This window comes from Phoca vitulina, unplaced genomic scaffold (genome assembly GCF_004348235.1).
Source record: "Phoca vitulina isolate PV1807 unplaced genomic scaffold, GSC_HSeal_1.0 scaffold99, whole genome shotgun sequence".
NCBI classification, from domain to species: Eukaryota; Metazoa; Chordata; class Mammalia; order Carnivora; family Phocidae; genus Phoca; species Phoca vitulina.
The window spans coordinates 1337403-1356130 of NW_022589802.1; the positions used below are offsets into that span (position 1 = coordinate 1337403).

An 18728-nucleotide genomic window follows, 5' to 3' on the forward strand; every position below is an offset into this window, starting at 1 on the left:
CTACCAGCCTTCCTAGATCCAAGGCCTGGCCCTTGACCCTGTGCCAGTCTCCCGCCTCCCCAAGCCTGTTTCCTCAATTTTCAAAAAGGGACACAAATATTTTCCCAGGCTACGTGATGGTATACTAAGTTGAACAGTGTCCTACCCAAATTCATGTCTCCCTGGAACTTTTGGATGTAACCTCATTTGGAAATAGGGTCTTTGAAGATGTAATCAAGCTAAGATGAGGTCATACTGGGGTGGAGTAGGCCCTAAATCCAATGGCTGGTATCTTTATAAGAAGGAAATTTGGATGTAGATACACAGAAAAGACGCTCACGTGAGGGTGGAGGCAGAGATTAGAGTGACTTGTCTACAAGCTAAGGAACACCAAAGACTGCTGGCCACCACCAGAAGCTGGGAGAAAGGCCTGGAACAGATTCTCCCTCAGTTTCCAGAAGAAACCCCCGCTGCCAACACCTTGATTCCAGACTTCTCGCCTCCAGAACTGAGAAAGAATTAATCTCTGTTGTTTTAAGCCCCTCGGTTTGTGGTCATTTGTTGGGGCAGCCCCAGGAAACCAACACAGAGGGCAGCAGAGAAGGCGGCATTATAAAAGAGCTAACCAAGCAAGACTGATGCTTGTGAGGGGTCAGGGAGAAGACCAATTGTGGGCCAACTTACCCAATCACGAACTTCATCTTGCCTTTCCTGGCTGCCTCGATGAGGATGGGGACCAACTGGGGGTCCCTTGGGCCGAAAATGCCATGAGGGCGAATGGCCATGGTTAAGAAATTCCCCTCAGGATCATTGGCACCCAGGACTGTCTGTAAAAGAGCAGAAGAGGCATGTCAGCAGCACCACTTACGGGGGACACAGAGGCTGACTTCTGCTCTGGTATAATTTGGGGCTACTTCTCTATCCCATCCACCCATACCACCCAAATTTGAAAACACAGGAGATACAGCTGGGTCAAAACCAGTATGATCAGGGGCCCCTGGCTGGCTCAGTCGGTGGAGCATGTGACTCTCGATCTCAAGGTTGTAAGTTCAAGCCCCACATTGGGCACGGAGCCTACTTACAACAACAACAACAACAATATGATCAAAGAGAAAGGCCTGGGTTTGGGTTCCAAGACTGAACTGCACAAATGCAGCCAGGGGAAGATCTGAGGGTTCCAGGTAATGAGTCAGTCATGAGTCTCCTGCCTCTCCTGCCTTAAGTTCCACGGGCTTGTTTCCACCAGTCCTGAGCTGTTTTCAGTTCTGAGTACCACCTCCTAGGAAGGGACTCTGATGAACCCAAGTGGGCCAGGAAGAAGGGACTGAGAAGATAAAGGGTCTGGGAGAAACAGGTCAAGTCTTCAGATGTGTTCTGTGTCTGAGCCATGGCTGTCACTTGCACCTCCTGAGCACAGGAGGTGGGAGTCTCAGTGCCTTGGATGAGAGTACACAGGGCCCAGCAAAAGCCTCAGTGCTTCCTGGGTTAAGTCCTAGCAGGTGGCAGCTCTGTGAAGCTCTCTGTGCTCCAGGGAGCAGGGTGGCAGAACCTGGAGACAGGACTCCAGCTTACAAAAGGCCAGGCTTCCACCCCTGGATTGGGTAGGCCTTTGTGTCTTCTTGCAGACGAGTTCTCCTGGAACTTTCTGACCTGGAGTGATAGCAAATGGATGGGAGGCAGCTCAGTGGAATTCACGCCAATTCAGCCCTAAGCTCTAGCTCGGTATGTGCTGGCTACGAAATGCAACCTCAGTGGGTGGGACAAGCTGCAAACACCTGGGAGAGGTGCTCGCAGCTTCCCCAGCTAAGGCAAGCTGTCCGCGGTCAACGAGCATCCACGGCCTTCAAGCGAGTCTGTCCTTATGGTAATATTCTCCTTGGACATTAGTCTGGAGCTAGCCGCTGTCAGGGTCCCTGGAGCCCTGGAGTCCAAAGGCTCAGTGCTCGTTACTCAACGCGGATTGCTGTTAAAACCAGGTGGAAACCAGTACCTTACCAAGTACTTTTCCTTAAAATAAAGCAAGATCCTTTCATCGTTTAATTTACATAAGGGAGGGGGGCAAGAGTGCCACTAGGAAGGCGTGTTCAAATGAAAACACTTGTGTGTCAAGCCCAAGTTCTGCCTGTGTGCTTGGGATCATCATCAATTGCCTCTGATTTCTATGGCAACCGAGGAACCTTGCACGGCCTAGCGGTTGAGTGCAGGCTCTGGAGCTAAACTGTGTGGGTTCAGCCACCTACTACTTGCATGACCTCAAGACGAAACTGAATCTCTGTGCATCAACTGTCCTCATCTATAACCTGATGATGACAATAGTATCCACCTTATGGGGTCCTTGTGAAGTTTAAACGAGGTAGTTCCTGTACAATACTCTGAGCAGTGTATGGTCACATTAAGCTATTGTCATTATTTTTAAATTGAATTTCAGCCACAAATTTTACTTCCCAAGTTAGGTATGCAGGCCTGAGAACACTAACTTCATAAGTATTTTTCTTAAAAATCTAAACCATCCAGATGTTCATGGAACTTGCTTGTCACTCAACCAGTTCTCAGGTACATACCCTCTCCTGTAAGATTTTTGTCTCCGTGTAATAGTCAATGGGTTTCACAGCATAAGGCAGGTCTTCGGTTCCATTCTTGATGTTGACGCCCTCAAAGATGACACTGGCACTGCTGGTTAAAATGAGTTTCTGGCAGAGGAGAAAGGAAGATTAAAAAATACAAGTAAGAAATAATCATTACTTAAACAAGCTGATGGTCATACATGAAAGAAAATCAAATGGCACCTGTTCGCAACCCTCATGCAAGCCACCCTGTAAATGATTTATTGCAATGCTTTACTTTTCAGGCCTTCTTAAAATAATTCAAAGATCACCATCTTCTGTAGCTACGTGGATTCGAGACACATTCTATTACATTCTAAAACAGAGGATTTCACCTTTTTTCTCTCCTATCACTACTGAGAGATGGAACGGACTTCCATTATTTGTGGTATCTAAGTATGGGAATGATTCCCCAAGGGAGCAGGATAGCCCACGAACTCTGAAAGAGATGCGCCGTGATTCTGAGACCAACCCTGCCATGTCAGCACATGTACACGCCCACTTGAGAAATGCTATTTGAAAGGAAATGCTTTCTTACAAGGGTCCCAGCTTCTAGCCCTCTGGTTAAGGGCAGCACATCCAACACTGAACACCATTAGCTCGAATCACAGCTTTACCAGTTTTATTCAACATTGTACTGGGATACTTTGAAAAGAAGAAACAAAACTATCACCATTCACAGATGTTGGAAAAGTCTACATAGAAAACACTATGAACATACAGAAAATTTTACAGTTAGAGTTCAGCGGAACTGGTGAGTACGAAATCAACATACAAAAACCAACTGTGTTTCTATGCATTAGCAATTAAAAATGTAATACGAAAGATATTATTTCAATAGCCAAAAACTAGGTACATAGGGATAAACAACAAGATGTGCAAAACCTTTCTAAAGTAAAGGGTGAAAGTATTGAAAGAGAGAGAAAGAGATTATGTGCCTATGGATAAAAAGACAGTATTGGCAAGGTATCCACGCTCTCCCAAATTGCTTTTAAATTTGATGCAATTACAGTAACAATTCCAACAGGAACTCGACAAGCTGATTCTAAGATTTAGATGGATAAGCAAAGGGCTAAGAATAGCCAAGCAGATTCTGAAGAACATGGTTCGGGGGTGACTTGTCCTAGCAGTTACTGAGATTCATCCTACAGCTTGCTTAGTGAAGGCAGAGCACAGTGGCACTGTGCAAAGCACCAACACCTGACATGTGCTGGGTGGGCCACTGAACAGAGGGGAAAGGATGGATCACAGAATAAATGGTACTGAACAACAAAAATTCAATTGCTACCTCAGACCATATACAAACATAAAGTCCTGGTGGATTAAAGATTTAAATGTGCACAGTAACACTTTGAACCTTTGGGGAAAAACCCCACATTAAACAATCTTTTGATTTCACTGTTATGAAATGTTTCCTAAATACAACATGAAAAGCCATTTTCTTTTCTTTTTTTTTTATTCAAGAGAGAGAGGGAGGGACGGATAGAGGGAGCACGAGATGGATAAATCTCAAAAACATAACGTTAGGGGGAAAAAAAGCAAGTTGCGGGAAGATATATTGAATATATCGTTTCTATAAAGTTTTTAACATGCAAACTGATAACTTATATGGGCTGTACATGGAGCATATAGCAATGATAAACCCAAATTCAGAACACTGGTTCCCCGTGGGGTGGTGGGGAAGGACAGCAATGGCATGGAGAATGGATACACACAGAACTTCAACTCTAAAAGGTAATGTTACTTAAACACTGTGATGATTATATGGGTGCTATGTCATTCTTGAATCTTTTCTGGATAACTAGGTTATTCCATTTAAAAAACAGCAGCAGTGAAATTCACTGAGCTCTAGGTATACAAGCATGGTATAGACTAAGGAGTCTGGGATTTGGCATCAGAGTGTCTGATTTGAGTCCCACCTCTTTCATTTACTAGCAAAGAGACATCTCTTAGCCTTCCAAATCTGTTTCCTCACCTGTTAAGTGACATTAGGAGTTCCTGGTTACCTATCAAGGAGCAAATCAGGTGACAACTGCAGGGCAAAGTGTCTTGTCATTTGCAAAGCACAAGGGGTGGTTTTGACCATGATCCATCCTTTCTAGGGCACTGAGCCCTGAAGAGCTCCTTCCCCACTTGTTCTTGCTGGGCCAGCTGATGATGCCGGGTGCCCCATAAGGGTGATCCTGAGAAGCAGCATTTATAACAAAGCACATGTGGAAATTTATATCCCCTCAGGTCTGAGCTATAACAGGTTTCCATTGGTGAAAAGTAAATAGTCTGAAAATAGAGGCAAGGTCTGGAAAATAGTATGGCAGTTCCTCGAAAGGTTAAACATAGGATTACTGTATGATCCAGGAATTCCATTTCTGGGTATTTACCCAAAAGAACTGAAAGCAGAGACTGGAGCAGATATTTATATACCTATGTTCCTAACAGCATGATTCACAATACTTTTTCAAAAGTGGAAACAACCCAAGTGTCCACTGACGGATGAATGGCTAAACAAAATATGGTCTATCCACAGGATGAAATGTTATTCAGTGGTAAAAAAGAAGGAAATTCAGACACATGCTACAACATGGATGAACCTAGAAGACATGAAGCGGAGTGAAAGAAGTTAGACATAAAAGTACAGATACCGTATAAGTCCACTTCTTTGACGTCTCTAGATTCATGGAAACAGAATGTAGGATGGTGGGTGCCAAGGGCTTGGAGAGGAGGGGGTGGGGAGCTGGTGCTTAATGGGGATAGAGTTTCAGTCTGGGAAGATGAAAGTTCAGGAGATGGACGGTGGGGATGTTTGCACAGCAACGTGAATGTACTCGATGCCACTGAACCGTAAATTAAAAAACGGTTAAGGGTGCCTGGGTGGCTCAGTCATTAATCAACTGCCTTCAGCTCAGGTCATGATCCCAGGGTCCTGGGATCAAGCCCCGCATCGGGCTCCCTGCTCAGCGGGGAGCCTGCTTCTCCCTCTCCCTCTCCCGCTCCCCCTGCCTGTGCTCTCCTGCTCTCTCTCTGTCATAAATAAATAAAATCTTTAAAAAAATGGTTAAAATGGTAAACTGTATGACATTTATTTAACCACAATAAAAAAATATAAGCAATATCGACATTTTATGGCTCTTTAACCAAAGACTAATAAGCCTTAGGGTCCTCAAATGGTCTACTGCGATGCAGCTCAAATTGGCCCAGCAGCAAATAGGACTCAGTTTCTAGGATCTTCACAACACTTTAGGAAGCAAGCCTGGCTAGGCCCAGGAAGAGAACGAGAAAAATCCTGGCTCCCGCACACTTAGAAAGGGCCATGACATGCTCCCGACAGCACTCACTCCAGCTTTCCCCTTACCTGAACTCCAGCCTCTTTGCAAGTTTCAATGACATTCTTGGTGCCAATGTAATTCACTCTATAAAAGAGTTCCTTGTTGTTACTGGATGGTGGGGGTGATGCACAGTGGAAAACTGTGCTTACACCTTTCAGAGCTGGGTACAGATCCTGGAAAAGCAAACAAAGACAAAAAAAAAAATCACTCCCGCTTTAGACAAGTAAACAGCCTCCTCACATTCCCACACTCTAATCTGTGGTATGTAGGTGTCTTGCCCTTTTATAATTCTGTAATTAACATGAAAATACATCTCATTGTAAAAGATTCAAACAATATAGATGTACCTAGGACAGAAACCAAGTTGTCCCTTCAATTGCCCCTCTGCATTGACTGGTCCCCAGTAAAAACTGGGTTAGGGCATGAGAAACCTGTGGGATCCAGACAAAGGCAGTATCGGTACCACTGTGCACCATGGGGGTGGGGGGGTGGGACAATACAGGTAAAACTCCTGGGAAAATGAGCTCACAGATACAAATTATGAATCATATGAAAAAGACACAGGAGTATTCCTTTCTGTGAAAATAGATCTAGAACAGCAAGCTGAAAGGGAATGAAAACACGTCTGTTTAATTTACTGCTAAAAGGAACCAAAACTCCCGGGAGCAATGGCTGATTGCAGATCTGGGGCAGGAAATAGACAAGAAGAGCCAGGAACACCTTGTCAAATCAGAAAGTAAGGAAGCTAGCTAAGACTCCTGGGGTCCTGTTAAAAGGACTCAAGAGTCAACTTGAAGAGGCTCTCACTGTCCAAAGAAGGGACAATTTGATCACCAGGAAGAATAAGAATTCGTTCTGTAAACTAATGAGTACAGGGAAATGGCCAAGCAAAGAACTGAATTAAGGAACAAAGAGAGAATGATAGCATGTCACCATTTTCCGAAACGTTCATTAAGTAATAAGATCTAGGAATGATCATCAATAGATTAGCATTACCAAAAGAAAGACAATCATGACTTACGTGCCTAGATTCACTGATTATTAATATTTTGCCATAATTTTCTTTGTGTAGATACACAGACATATGATTTTTTTTTTTCTGAAACCATTGGAGAGTAAGTCGCAGGCAATGTGCCACTTTGCCTCTAAACTCTTTACTACGTATCTTCTAACAACAAAGACATCCTCCTAAATACTGCTAAACAATGATCATATACCAGAAATGTAACAGGATAGGACACTCTTATCCAATAACTTGTCTATATACAAATTTCTCCCATTGTCCCAATATTGTCCTTTAAAGGCATTTTTATATTTGGATCCAGGATCCAATCATAGATCATATTATATTTAGTCCTTATATCTCTTCTGTCTCTTTGAATCTGGAACATTCAGTGATGATTCTTGCCTGGAACCATTATTAACATACTGGTTGCAAAATGGTAAAATCCTAATTCCAGCATTCTTTTTACTTTTATTAGCTGGCATTCCTCTGTAATGTAGACGATCCCCTTTATACTGATTTACATGGATTCTTATTTTATTCAATGCATTACAATCCACTACTATTGTCTTTTGTGAGGCTTAAAAAATCCCAAATTTGGCCAGTGGGGGTTCTTAAGGTTGGTTCCTGTGTCCTTTTGACATGTTCCCATTAGTTTTTGAACACTTTTTTTTTTTAAAGTAGGCTCCATGCTCAGAATGGAGCCCAATGTGGGGCTTGAAATCACAACCCTGAGATTAAGACCTGAGCTGAGATCAAGTGTCAGATGCTTAACGGACTGAGCCACCCAGGTGCCCCTGAGCACTTTTTTATTTTGTCCTAAGAAAATGTCTCAGGCTCACTTGGACTACCCCTGCTCAGAGTCCTGAATGGGAGCCCTGGTTCCTTTTATGGGCAATGGTGTCTAGAAATCAAAATATGAGCATTAGATATGCGATTGCTATTGGTGCCCCAGAGAAAAAAACTGAACCAGAGTCAGATCCAGCTTTTAGTCCATTAGAAATATAGTAATACAAGGCACAGATGTGACTTTAAATTTAGTAGTACCCACATCCAAAATGTAAAAAGAAACAGATGAAAATAATTGTAATGTATTTTAATATAAGATTATCCAAAATATTATCACTTCGACATGTAATCAACAGAAAAATCATTAATGAGTTATCTATATTCCCTTTTTCTATTCTAAGTCTGCTTTACTGGACAGTGCAGTCCTAGGTCCTCCAGCTTACAGGAAACACTAGAGGAGAGAGGGACATAGCAAACAAAACCATGGGGATGCAATCTGCAAAATCCAGTCCATGGGAAATGCTATGGGACAATCAATACAGTTTAAAATAAACATCAGTTATTCAACAAACAAAATGTGAAGGGGAACTTATAGAAGAGACTTAACTAGTTCAATCAACTTCAACGTCTTAACCTTTTTGGTTCCTTATTTGGGAAGAAATCTACATCAAAATACTTATTAGACATTCAGGGATATTCGAACACAGGCTGGAAACTAAGGACTTGTCAGTATGTTTTAGGTGTAGTCATGGAATTGTGTTTTTAAAACGGCTCCTTTAAGTCTTACCAAAAAAGGTGTGTGGGGGGGCACCTGGGTGGCGCAGTCGGTTAAGTGTCAGACTCTTGGGTTTGGCTCAGGTCTAATCTCGGGGTCATAAGATCAAGCTCTACCCTGGCCTCCGTGCTCAGCGTGGAGCCTGCTTGAGATTCTCTCCCTCTCCCTCTGCCTCTCCCCCTGCTCGTGCTCTCTCTCTCTCAAATTAATAAATACATCTTTAAAAAGGCTCCTTATCTTTTAGAGACAAATACTGAAATATTTACAGAGAAAATGAAAATGGTGCCTAGGATTGGCTTCAAAATAATCTGAGGGTGGGGTGGGGATATAGGTGAGACTAGATTGTCCATGAGTGGATATAAAACAGAGGAAATCTATAAAATATTACAAAGACAGAAAGTGAAAGAACACACGAAGGAGAAAGTAACAGACATGTAGATTATAATGAAAGACTCTACTGTATGTCCAGTAAGGCTTCCAGAAAGAAAGAAAAGAGAGAATGGAGGTAGAGTCAATATTTGAAGAATTTTCCAGAAATGAGGAAAGGCATGAGTCCTCAGATTTTAAAGGTCCACTAGGTATTGCGTAGGTTTTAAATATAAAACTAAAACACAGACCTAGACATATTCTCTACAAAACACACAGGATAAAAAAGAAAATCCTAAAAGGCATGAGAGGGAAACCCAGGTGACCCTCAAAGGAATGATGATCAGACTGAGTGTCAGGAAAAATAATTATGGACCGAAAATTCTGCCCCCCTCCCAACAAATCAGCATTTATGAAAGATGGTGAAATAAAGACATCCTCAGGCATACAAGGACTCAGAAAGTTTAGTGCCCAGATATTCAGTGAGGGATGTTAAAGGAAATGCTTCAGGAAGAAGAGGAAGGAACCTGGAAGAAAGAAATGGGAAACAAGAAGTACTGATGAATGAATTCAGGAATATGGCACAAAAACTAAGTTGTGACTTACAAACCCATTTCTAAATGTCCTTTGCCCTCTTCATGTCCTCCTTAGCCTGGACTTCATGATCCATCATTGCAATCTTGGCCTTGTCCATGTCTGTCTTTATCAAGTTGGTCTGGCAAACTCTGGCCCTGGTTAAGTGCACCTCTCTCCTTTTCCCTGCCGGTGCCTGAGAACAACACACCATGGTGGCGGGTCTCGCTTTAAGTTTGTGTTTAAAAATATCTGTAAATTGGGGCACCTGGCTGGCTCAGTTGGTTAAGCGTCTGCCTTTGGCTCAGGTCACGATTCCGGAGTCCCGGGATCCAGCCCTGCATCGGGTTCCCTGCTCAGAGGGGAGTCTGCTTCTCCCTCCCCGCTCACCCAGCTCGTGTTTTCTCTCACTCGCTCTCTCTCAAATAAATAAATAAATAAAATCTTAAAAAATAAAAAAATCTGTAAATAAATACTAGCAACAATATCATGGGAGTTAATAGAGAGCTGGGGGAGCAGTTTGGAGAGAAGCTGAGGTTTGCTAAGGAGCCTCATCTCCTTTGAGGGGACACAACAGTGATCAAAAGAGACAATATCCCTGCCTTCATGGAGCTTACCTTCCACGGGGGCAGTGGGCAGAGAAACCAGCAGATACAGAGTATATCAGTCAGTACCAAGTGTTATACAGAAACCTAAGGTAGAATAAAGGAGATCTGGAGGCTTGTTGCTTAGCATAAGTTGGTCAGAGACTTAAATAAATTTAGGGAGCAAGCTCTGTGGTTCACAAAGAGCATTCCCGGCAGAAAGAGCAGTGAGTACAAAGATCCTGAGGCAGAAACTCAGTTGGTGAGTTTGAGGAGTAGTCAAGAGGCCAGCGTGCCTGGAGCAGCGCAATGAGGGAGTACAGGAGAGGGTGAGGCCAGAGAGGTAGTGAGGGCAGGTCATGCAGGGCCTCAAAGTGATGATAAGGGCCTATACGTTTGCTCTAAACAGAACTAGACCACTGGAGGCTTCTGAACAGAGGGGTATCATGATTTGATTCATGCATTAATAGGGTGGTGGCTTGGACCAGCACAGTAACAAATGAAGGAGTGAGAAGTTGCTGGATTGGGGATCTATTCTGAGAGTGCAGTCAACAAAATCTGCTGATGAATGGGATGGAGGGTACAAGAGAAAGAATCAAGGGTGAATCTAATGTTTTTGGCCAAAGCAATTGGAAGGACAGAGTGGGCCATTTATTGAGACGGACAGGACTTTAGTAGGTTTGCTGTAGTGGGGGAGGGGACTTGCAGCAGGGAACTAGGAGCTGAATTTTGAATATGGCAAGTCCAAAATGTCTATTATGTACCCAAACAGAGATGTCCAGCAGGCAGCTGGACAGATATGAGTCTAGCAGAACTACAGGCTGGAGATCTCGAGCTGGGAGCTTGTCAGCCCCTAGACTATATTTCGTCTGTGAGCCAGGGGAAGGGGGGATTTGATTGGACATTGAGTGTGCTCAGAGAAGAAAAGAGATCCAAGCAATAAGCTCTGGAGCCTGCCACATTTAGAAATTATAGAGATAAGGAGACAGAATGGCAGGAGGAGAAATGGGCAAGTGGGGTGTCCTAGGCTTGGCCACTGGATCTGGTCGCCTCCAGGTCCCTGGTGGTTGTGACAGGGGCTGTTGGTGACAACCTAGCTGGAGTGCTTGTAAGAGACAACGGAATGAAGCAATCAGAGGCGGCAAGAGCCAATGGCTCTTTGAGCTCTCCTGTGACAGCACAGAGAAGTGGGACCTCTCCCATCAGGGCATTTTGCTTTCTTAAGATGGGTGATCCTGCAACATGTCTGTGTGCTGTTGGCTATGACCGGGTAGAGAAGGATCCACGGCTGATGCAGGAGAAAAAGGCCAGAATCCCTAGTGGAAGCACTGAGTAGGAAGAGGGGGGTTCCGGGTGGCACCTGGAGCATTTGCACGGATGAGGCACGTGCAGAACGCAGGTGTGGTCTCAGGCAGGTCTGAGGATACGGTGCCAGGAGATAGCACGGGCCCGGCTTGAAGGCCGTGGCCATGAAGAAAGAGGCAAAAACATTGTATTTTCTTCTCCAGCCCCGTTCAGCTGCCCAGAGGCCCCAGGGAAGAGGAAGAATCAGATTTAAACAGGGCTGGGGTTATACCTAGGAAGTACAACCTGATGCAGAAGTTTATGTGTCCCTTGGTGAGGCTCCAGTCCCATTATTCCATCAAACACTGGTTTAGGTACTGCTGTAAAGGTATCTTATAGCTGTGGTTAGCATCTGTAATCAGTTGACTTTAAGGACAGGAGATTATCCTCCGTACTCTGGGTGGGCTTCATCTAATCACTCAAAAGGCCTTAAGAGGAAACCGTGAGGTTTCTGGAAGAAGAAATTCTGCCTTAGGAATGCAGCATCACCTCTTGCCTGAGTCTCCAGCCTGCTGGTCTGCCCTGCAAACTTCAGTCTTGCCAGCCCCACAATCACACGAGCCAATTTCTTTCATTAAATCTCATTCTATCCCCCTCTCTCTTTCCCTCTTCCTCTCCGTCTACATACACACACACCCTACTGGTTGTTTCTCTGGAGAACCTGGACTGATAGAGACAAGAAGAAAGAGGCAAGGGGGATAAGTGTTATGCAAGAGAGCAAGTCAGTCATGGACTCAAAGGCAGTGAGGACACAAACGGGGTGAGGGGCCGTGGCAAAGAGCCAGATGTCTGGGTGCGGTTTCAGAATTGGTACAGTGCAGGTATTAGAGGGCCCGAACTAGAAAGACAGGAGGTGGCGCTCAGAGTGGAGGGCCTGCAAGTGAGATCGCGGAGAGGACACATTTACCGGTGACACGAGGCCTGGAGGCCAAGAGGAGTGAATGAGAGGAGGCCAAGGAGAGGTGAGGCAAGGGTAGTGGCAGGGTCATGTGTGTGAATACTGAACTCATCAGCAATTAGGACAAGGCTGACCTCGGCCAGGAACTAAAATCACTAAGAAATGAGATGGAGCCACCTGGGAAAGGTAGGAAAGGGAGCAGGTGCCTGTGGAGGACTGTCACGAGGAAGGGCAGTCGGCCAGCATGACCCGCAGAGCCAGAGGGATCTTCGGGCAGGGAGGAAGTGGCAATGACGGACAAGGAAGACTCCTACCCCATCTCCAGGCTCAGAGGCGTGGGCAGCGTGGGAGAGAAAACAGCCTGCGTGGGCAGTGTGGGAAGCCGTGCCCTTAAAATTCAAAGTAACAAAACTATAGCAAATGATGCCAAAGCTGAGAATGAGAACCCACTGACGGGCTGAGGGAAGCTATCTGTGATACAGCATTCCAGACAGAAAGGAATCACAGAGCCGTAAGAAAACCAAGGTAAGCCAAACACAATGGACAAAGGTCACCACCCGGCAACTTCACAGAGGATCAACAAAGAGCACAGAGCCTGGCATCCTGAAGATGGAGGGCACATGACTGTAAGCCTCACCAAGGTACCATTCCACAACCTTCCGAATGGCGATACCAAAAAGTCTAACAAAGACGTACAACAGCGGCGATCCGAACCACGCCGTCGGTGTGAATGGAAAATTGACAGAGCAGCTTTGTTGAGCAATCTGGCAACATCTAATAAAATTCAAAATGTTACTACCCTTATGACACAGGTAAAGCTTGCAAACATGACGTCAGCTCAGTGAAAGAAGCCAGTCACAGCATGATTCCACTTAGATAGGCACATTCAGAGAGACAGGAGATGAGTGGTGGCCAATGGCTGGGAGGGTAGTAGAGGAAAAGGGGAACAACTGCTAATGGGCCTAGGGTTTTCTTCTGGGATGACAAAAATGTTCTGGAATGAGACAGAGGTGATGGTCACACAACTTTGTGAATGTACTAACAACCACTGAATTGTATATTTTAAAAATGTTAAATTTACAGAATGTGAAGCATATCTCAAGAAAAAAAACCCCTGAAACCCAGCAATTGCACTTCTGGGTATACAGGTGACCCCTGAGCAACATGGGTTTAAACTGCACGGGTCCACTTATATGTGGTTTTTACATAAATACAGTACAGTACCATGAATGTATTTTCTCTTCCTTATGGTTTTCTTTTTCAAGTTTTTGTTTAAATTCCATTCCTTATGGTTTTCTTAATAACATTTTCTTTTCTGTAGTTTACTTTATTGTAAGAATATAGCATATAATACATACAACATACAAAACGTGTGTTAATTGACTGTTTATGTTATCAGTAAGGTTTCTGGTCAACAGTAGGCTATTGGGGACTTTTTGGGGAGTCAAAAGTTGTACACAGATTTTCAGCTGTATGGGGGGTCCATGCCCCTGACCCATGTCATTCCAAGGTCAACTGACTACTCTGGAACAGTAGTAGGCACACTATAGCCCGTGGACAACTTTGTTTGTAAATAAAGTTTTATTGGCACACGGCCACACCCATTCATTTATGTCTGGACCACGGCGGCTTTCACACTACCATGGCAGAGTGGAGTTGTACTGACCAAACGTGGGTTAAGTTCTTTCCTGTAACTTTAAAATTTTTCAAAAACATTTTTTTTTGAAACAATGTGGTTGACCTCTGAGCGGGGGAAGCCTGGTAGTTTCCTTTTGGGGGGCCTGTGGAAAACTGGCAAGGCTGGGTGGTCCGTTACCTGTTGGCTGCAGAGGTCTCCCAGAAAGAACTGCACCTGGGGATTGTCAAACCCTTGCCGCATATCAAATACATTGACAATGTAGCCTCTTGCCAGCAACTGCTCCACCATGTGCTGTCCCAGGAATCCAGAACCTCCGATCACTGTGCACTTATTGGCCTGAAGAAAAAAAGGGTGGTAGGTGGGACGTGAGAACTGGAAGCTATAAAGAGCCTGGACTCACATGTTCATGAGCCATCATAACGGCACCTCCATCTGTTTGAAATTCTTCTTGCATCCAGTTGGAAGCTTTATATAATTCTGGTGTTCTAGTGCCAGGGCACCCTTGTCTCCTGGATCAGTTAAGAAGGAAAGAGAGACAGCAAATGAGTCTGAGATAGATTTTGGCTGGATTGGATGATCTTATACCAATGATCAAAACTGAACAATACAAAAAGCCCGAAAGTGATACCTTCTTGCTTCTAATAACTGATCCCTTGGCACTTCTAAGGCAAAACAAACAGAAACAAAACAAAACACAACACAACGTGCCACCCACTCAATGGACAATGTCCACTTAAACTATCAGAGAGAAGAAAGCAAAGTCTCTATACTCGCAGGAGAAAGTCAGCTCTTTTTCCTCCCCAACCATTACAGGGCTGGGCTCTGTGACTTTAGGCTTGTCACCTTCTCCCTTCCTGCCTTAGTGTATCCAAGACTGCTGCTGTCTGATGGGATCTCCTGAGGGGTTGCAGGGAGGATCAGTAAACTGCTAATCAGCCAGGCCTAGGGCTTTGCTTTTCCTTCTCTGAGCTCTGAGCAAGTTGAGGTATCAGGGAAGAGCCACAGTGTTTACATTTCAGCTTTTACAACATGCGCACTTTCTTGGCTAAATTCCAATTCTGGTAACTGGGGGTAATGGAAGGACAGAGCACCAGATGTGGGCACTTCAATATTCTGATACCAGGGAGGCAATGCAAAACTGTGTCTGCTGCATCCTGATTAAGCTGGCTCCGCGTGTCTCCAAAGAAGGGCCTGTGATATCCCTCCCCCCTGGGGTCTTTCTAAAACCGTATCTGGGCTTCCTGAAGATGACAAACCCTCATTCTCCCTAACTCATGTACAGTCAATCAAAGTTGGGAGTATGGAAACTAAAGATGTTAAAGAAATTCTGCTCCTGATTCGAAAAAAAAAACTAACCCCCCTATTTAATCCTTAAATACCTATACAATTGAGATACGCAGGAGACTCAACAGGTTCCAAGGCCCCTTCTACAGATTCACCCCTTCAACCTGGTGTCCCGTCTAGACTGGCATTTTTACTGGAGTCTGCTGGGCCACCTGGAGATGGCTCTGGAGCTCTGGCATTTGTTCAGGCATATGCATAATCTACTGACATAATCAGCCTCGCCATTCCACGCCACCCCCCTCAACCAAATGATCTCTTCAATCCATTTCTGTCTAGGTTTTGTTTTGATTACTCTCATATACATGTAATCATACCATGCTAAATAATTTGCACTTTGACTGAAACTTCTAAGACATTCCCAGGACACAGGCAAATTAAATTACGCAAATTCCATTTGATCCTCATTTGGGCTAGCCCTTCTCCTTTCCTCAAGTCAGCTGTACAGGAAAATGCAGTTTTTTAGAATAACTCCAAGCCTCCCTGCTCCCCAAACTGATTTTTCATGGGTTGCTAAAAGTTTGCCCGAATCCAAAGAGGTTCAGACTAGACATGTTTTGATAGTATCCCAAAGGGTTTCAGATTCTCTTGGTTATATTATCTGGCATCTCTAGTTACAGTTGTTTCAAAGTTTGATAGTCTAATTTTTTTTTTAAATCAAATAACCTTTCTGTTATGTCCAGTGTAATTTCATTTCATGATTTTAAATGTGAGCAATCCTTTTTTAAAAAAGATTTATTTATTTATTTATTTGAGAGAGAGGGAGAGAGCGCGTGCGTGCAAATGGGGGGGACAGAGGGAGAGAGAATCCCCAAGCAGACTCCCCGCTGAGAGCAGAGCCCGACTCAGGGCTTGATCCCAGGACCCTGAGATCATGATCTGAGCTGAAATCAAGAGTTGGACGCTTAACCGACTGAGCCACCCAGGCACCCGAAATGGGGGCAATCCTTAATTCTTCCCTTTGACAGAGTGGTGTGGATTTTTTTGTTATATTGAAATGCGGCACCAATATTGCTTGGAACAAGCGAGCCAATGGCTATCCCTCAGAGATTTATGAGAACTGGCATTTACCCCAGAGAAGTCAGGTATGTGATGGGACAATGTCTTTAATCACACCTACAATACTACATGGTTAGAGATCATGTGAAATAACTACTTGCTTTTTATGGCCATGAAAGATGATGCAGAGGAAGTGGGCACAGCAGACAAGAAGGAATATGTACTAACAAGTAAGAATAAAACTCCAAATTGAAAACAGGTAGTGAGATTCAAGAATGGGTTACTGGGGGGAGTTATAAAATCAACACCTTGGAGAGAGTTTTAAGAATAGAAAAGAAAGCCATCCAATGATTTCAATTGCACTATGATCTTGAGCTAAGAGAATAGTCTAGGGCCCTGGGTTTCTTTTAACCTGTTCTGTTTTCCTTTGTCTCTAGCAGTGGGCCTCTTTTCAGAGAACTCTTACACAGAACATATTATAAGGTAAGATGAAAGTGTTCTTTTTATTTCAGTAGTTTAAATGTATAACTTATACTTCTTATAAAGTCAACCAATGAGAACACCACTGATACAACCATTGAAATGTACATTTTTTTGGCAACTAGACTCTCACATTAACCTTCAACTACAGAGGCACATTAGAGGCTTTATTCTGAGCTACACACGAAAACCAGGATGATCTGGTGGTCCAGGGAATCTTCTCGGCATCCATAATTTATTAACATTTGATATAAACACATTTTACCTTGGTGTGATTTCATTTCTGAAGTGTTAGCATTCATTAAAAGTGAATCAAAGAATCAAACCCAACATCTGCAGATCTACACAAACAACCTTCAGGGGGCCTGACAATTCCTTAAAGTCCTTTCTGATACTTGCAACACTAGATCTTAGGAGTCCTTGCTATTGCCATTATGATTACTGGGGAAGCCTTCTGCCAAGCCTAGTCTAGCCTGCTGGAGGCCACATGAAGGCAAACCAAGGCACCGAGCTGACAGCCAGCAGTTACCGCCAGGCATGTGAGTGAGGCTGTGTGGAACAAACACCTCAGGGGGTCCCCATGACTGCAGGTGAGGCCAGACGAGATCAGCCAAGGACCCCCAAGCCGGGCCCAGCCTGAATCACAGAATCATGAGCAAAGAAATGGATGTTGTTTTAAACCACTATGTTCTGACATTGTTACACAGCAAGAAGTAACTGATACCTTAAATAAATATATGTATCTTATATAAAAAGTCAACTTTGATTGATTTAATAAATGTACTGAATACAATTTTTGACCCACAACTAGTATCAGTGGTTTGCTGGTGTATGTGTGCTTGACTTTCCCCTTATCTGGTTTTGGTTAACCTTTTTTTGTGTCGGTACTTACATTTGGAATGTCTTCTGTCAAATGTGTCCGTGTGACCTGATCTCTCACTGGCTCATCAAATGCTTGTTCCATTTCAGCTCCAAATACGGTTATGCTTGTGATGAAGTTTTCTCTTCATAAAGACATATTTAGAGACAGACATTTATGTTACATAAACTGAAACATCTTTTAGGTGTTCGTGTTTTTGTGTGGATGCCATTCCCGTCGAGTTTTCACAAAGAGCTGAACTATAGCTGTAGCTGTTAAATAAAGCCCTCTGCTGAACACGCCTGTGACAGGCTTCTCTCTGACACAAGGGTATAACTGGGCCCATAACTCACCGTACACTTGGATTAGAGGCAGAGTGGAAAGCGAGTTAAAGGACCTCATTGTCCATTTACAACCAAAGGAACATCTGTGGCACTGTGGCTTTTTCCATGGCGCTCACAGGCTCCAACTGTCCTGTTGCTCTGTGTTGGTCATTGCATTGCGGTAGCACAGTGGGAAAATGCACAGACCTTGGGAGTCCCGGGTTCTGGGGCCAGCCCTACTACCAACTAGGTAAATATGCTCAAGTCCTGTCTCTTTGCTGCAGCTGAGTTTCCCTTAAATGGACTAAGCGCTCGTCCCCATGACGCTAGGGCAGGGGCTGCTGGCAGCAAAGAGTGTAACAGGAGACAGAGCTCTTCTTCTTGTTGTAATTAAAGCCACCCTAACTATATGCAGAAGAACTCAGTGTCTGGGGCCATCAGAAGCCCTCGGGAAATGGTCCCAGTATGGTGGGGACCGAGCACTACACAACTGGGAGACAACGCCAAACAGAAGAGTAGTTTATAAGAGAAGCTTTTGTGACAGCTCTTAGGATATGCTCCTCTCTTCATTCACCCATAATACTGACTCGCAAACAAAAAGCAGCATTCAGTTTTGGGTTAGATGTATTTGGTCTTATATCTGTTTTCTTCATAGTGGTCAATGTACTTAAGTCATGGATCTCCTAACATCTGGAGATGGTGAAGTCTGTGACAAAGAAAACAGTCTAACTGCTTGCAAAAAGCTAGATTCAGAGAACACTCATTGGTGAGAAGATGGCTGCCATGCAAAGACCATGACTGCTCCAATCCAATTCATACACACACACACACACACACACACACACACACA

At 44.1% G+C, this 18728-nt stretch overlaps 1 protein-coding gene across 2 annotated transcripts in view; it reads right to left on the bottom strand.

Moving 5' to 3' along the window:
• The window catches only part of NSDHL (NAD(P) dependent steroid dehydrogenase-like), a 29920-nt gene that overhangs the window by 2651 nt on the left and 8541 nt on the right, over window positions 1-18728 (bottom strand). Inside the window, exons 3-7 of one of the 2 annotated variants that reach the window (XM_032397466.1) lie at window positions 17589-17700; window positions 14054-14212; window positions 5932-6078; window positions 2541-2669; window positions 664-806 (exon numbers count right to left, since the gene is read on the bottom strand). In XM_032397466.1, the coding sequence (XP_032253357.1) occupies window positions 664-806; window positions 2541-2669; window positions 5932-6078; window positions 14054-14212; window positions 17589-17660 (650 nt within the window). In that variant the 5' untranslated portion in view covers window positions 17661-17700. The remainder of the gene's footprint in view (window positions 1-663; window positions 807-2540; window positions 2670-5931; window positions 6079-14053; window positions 14213-17588; window positions 17701-18728) is intronic. The other variant, XM_032397467.1, reaches the window with a different exon arrangement.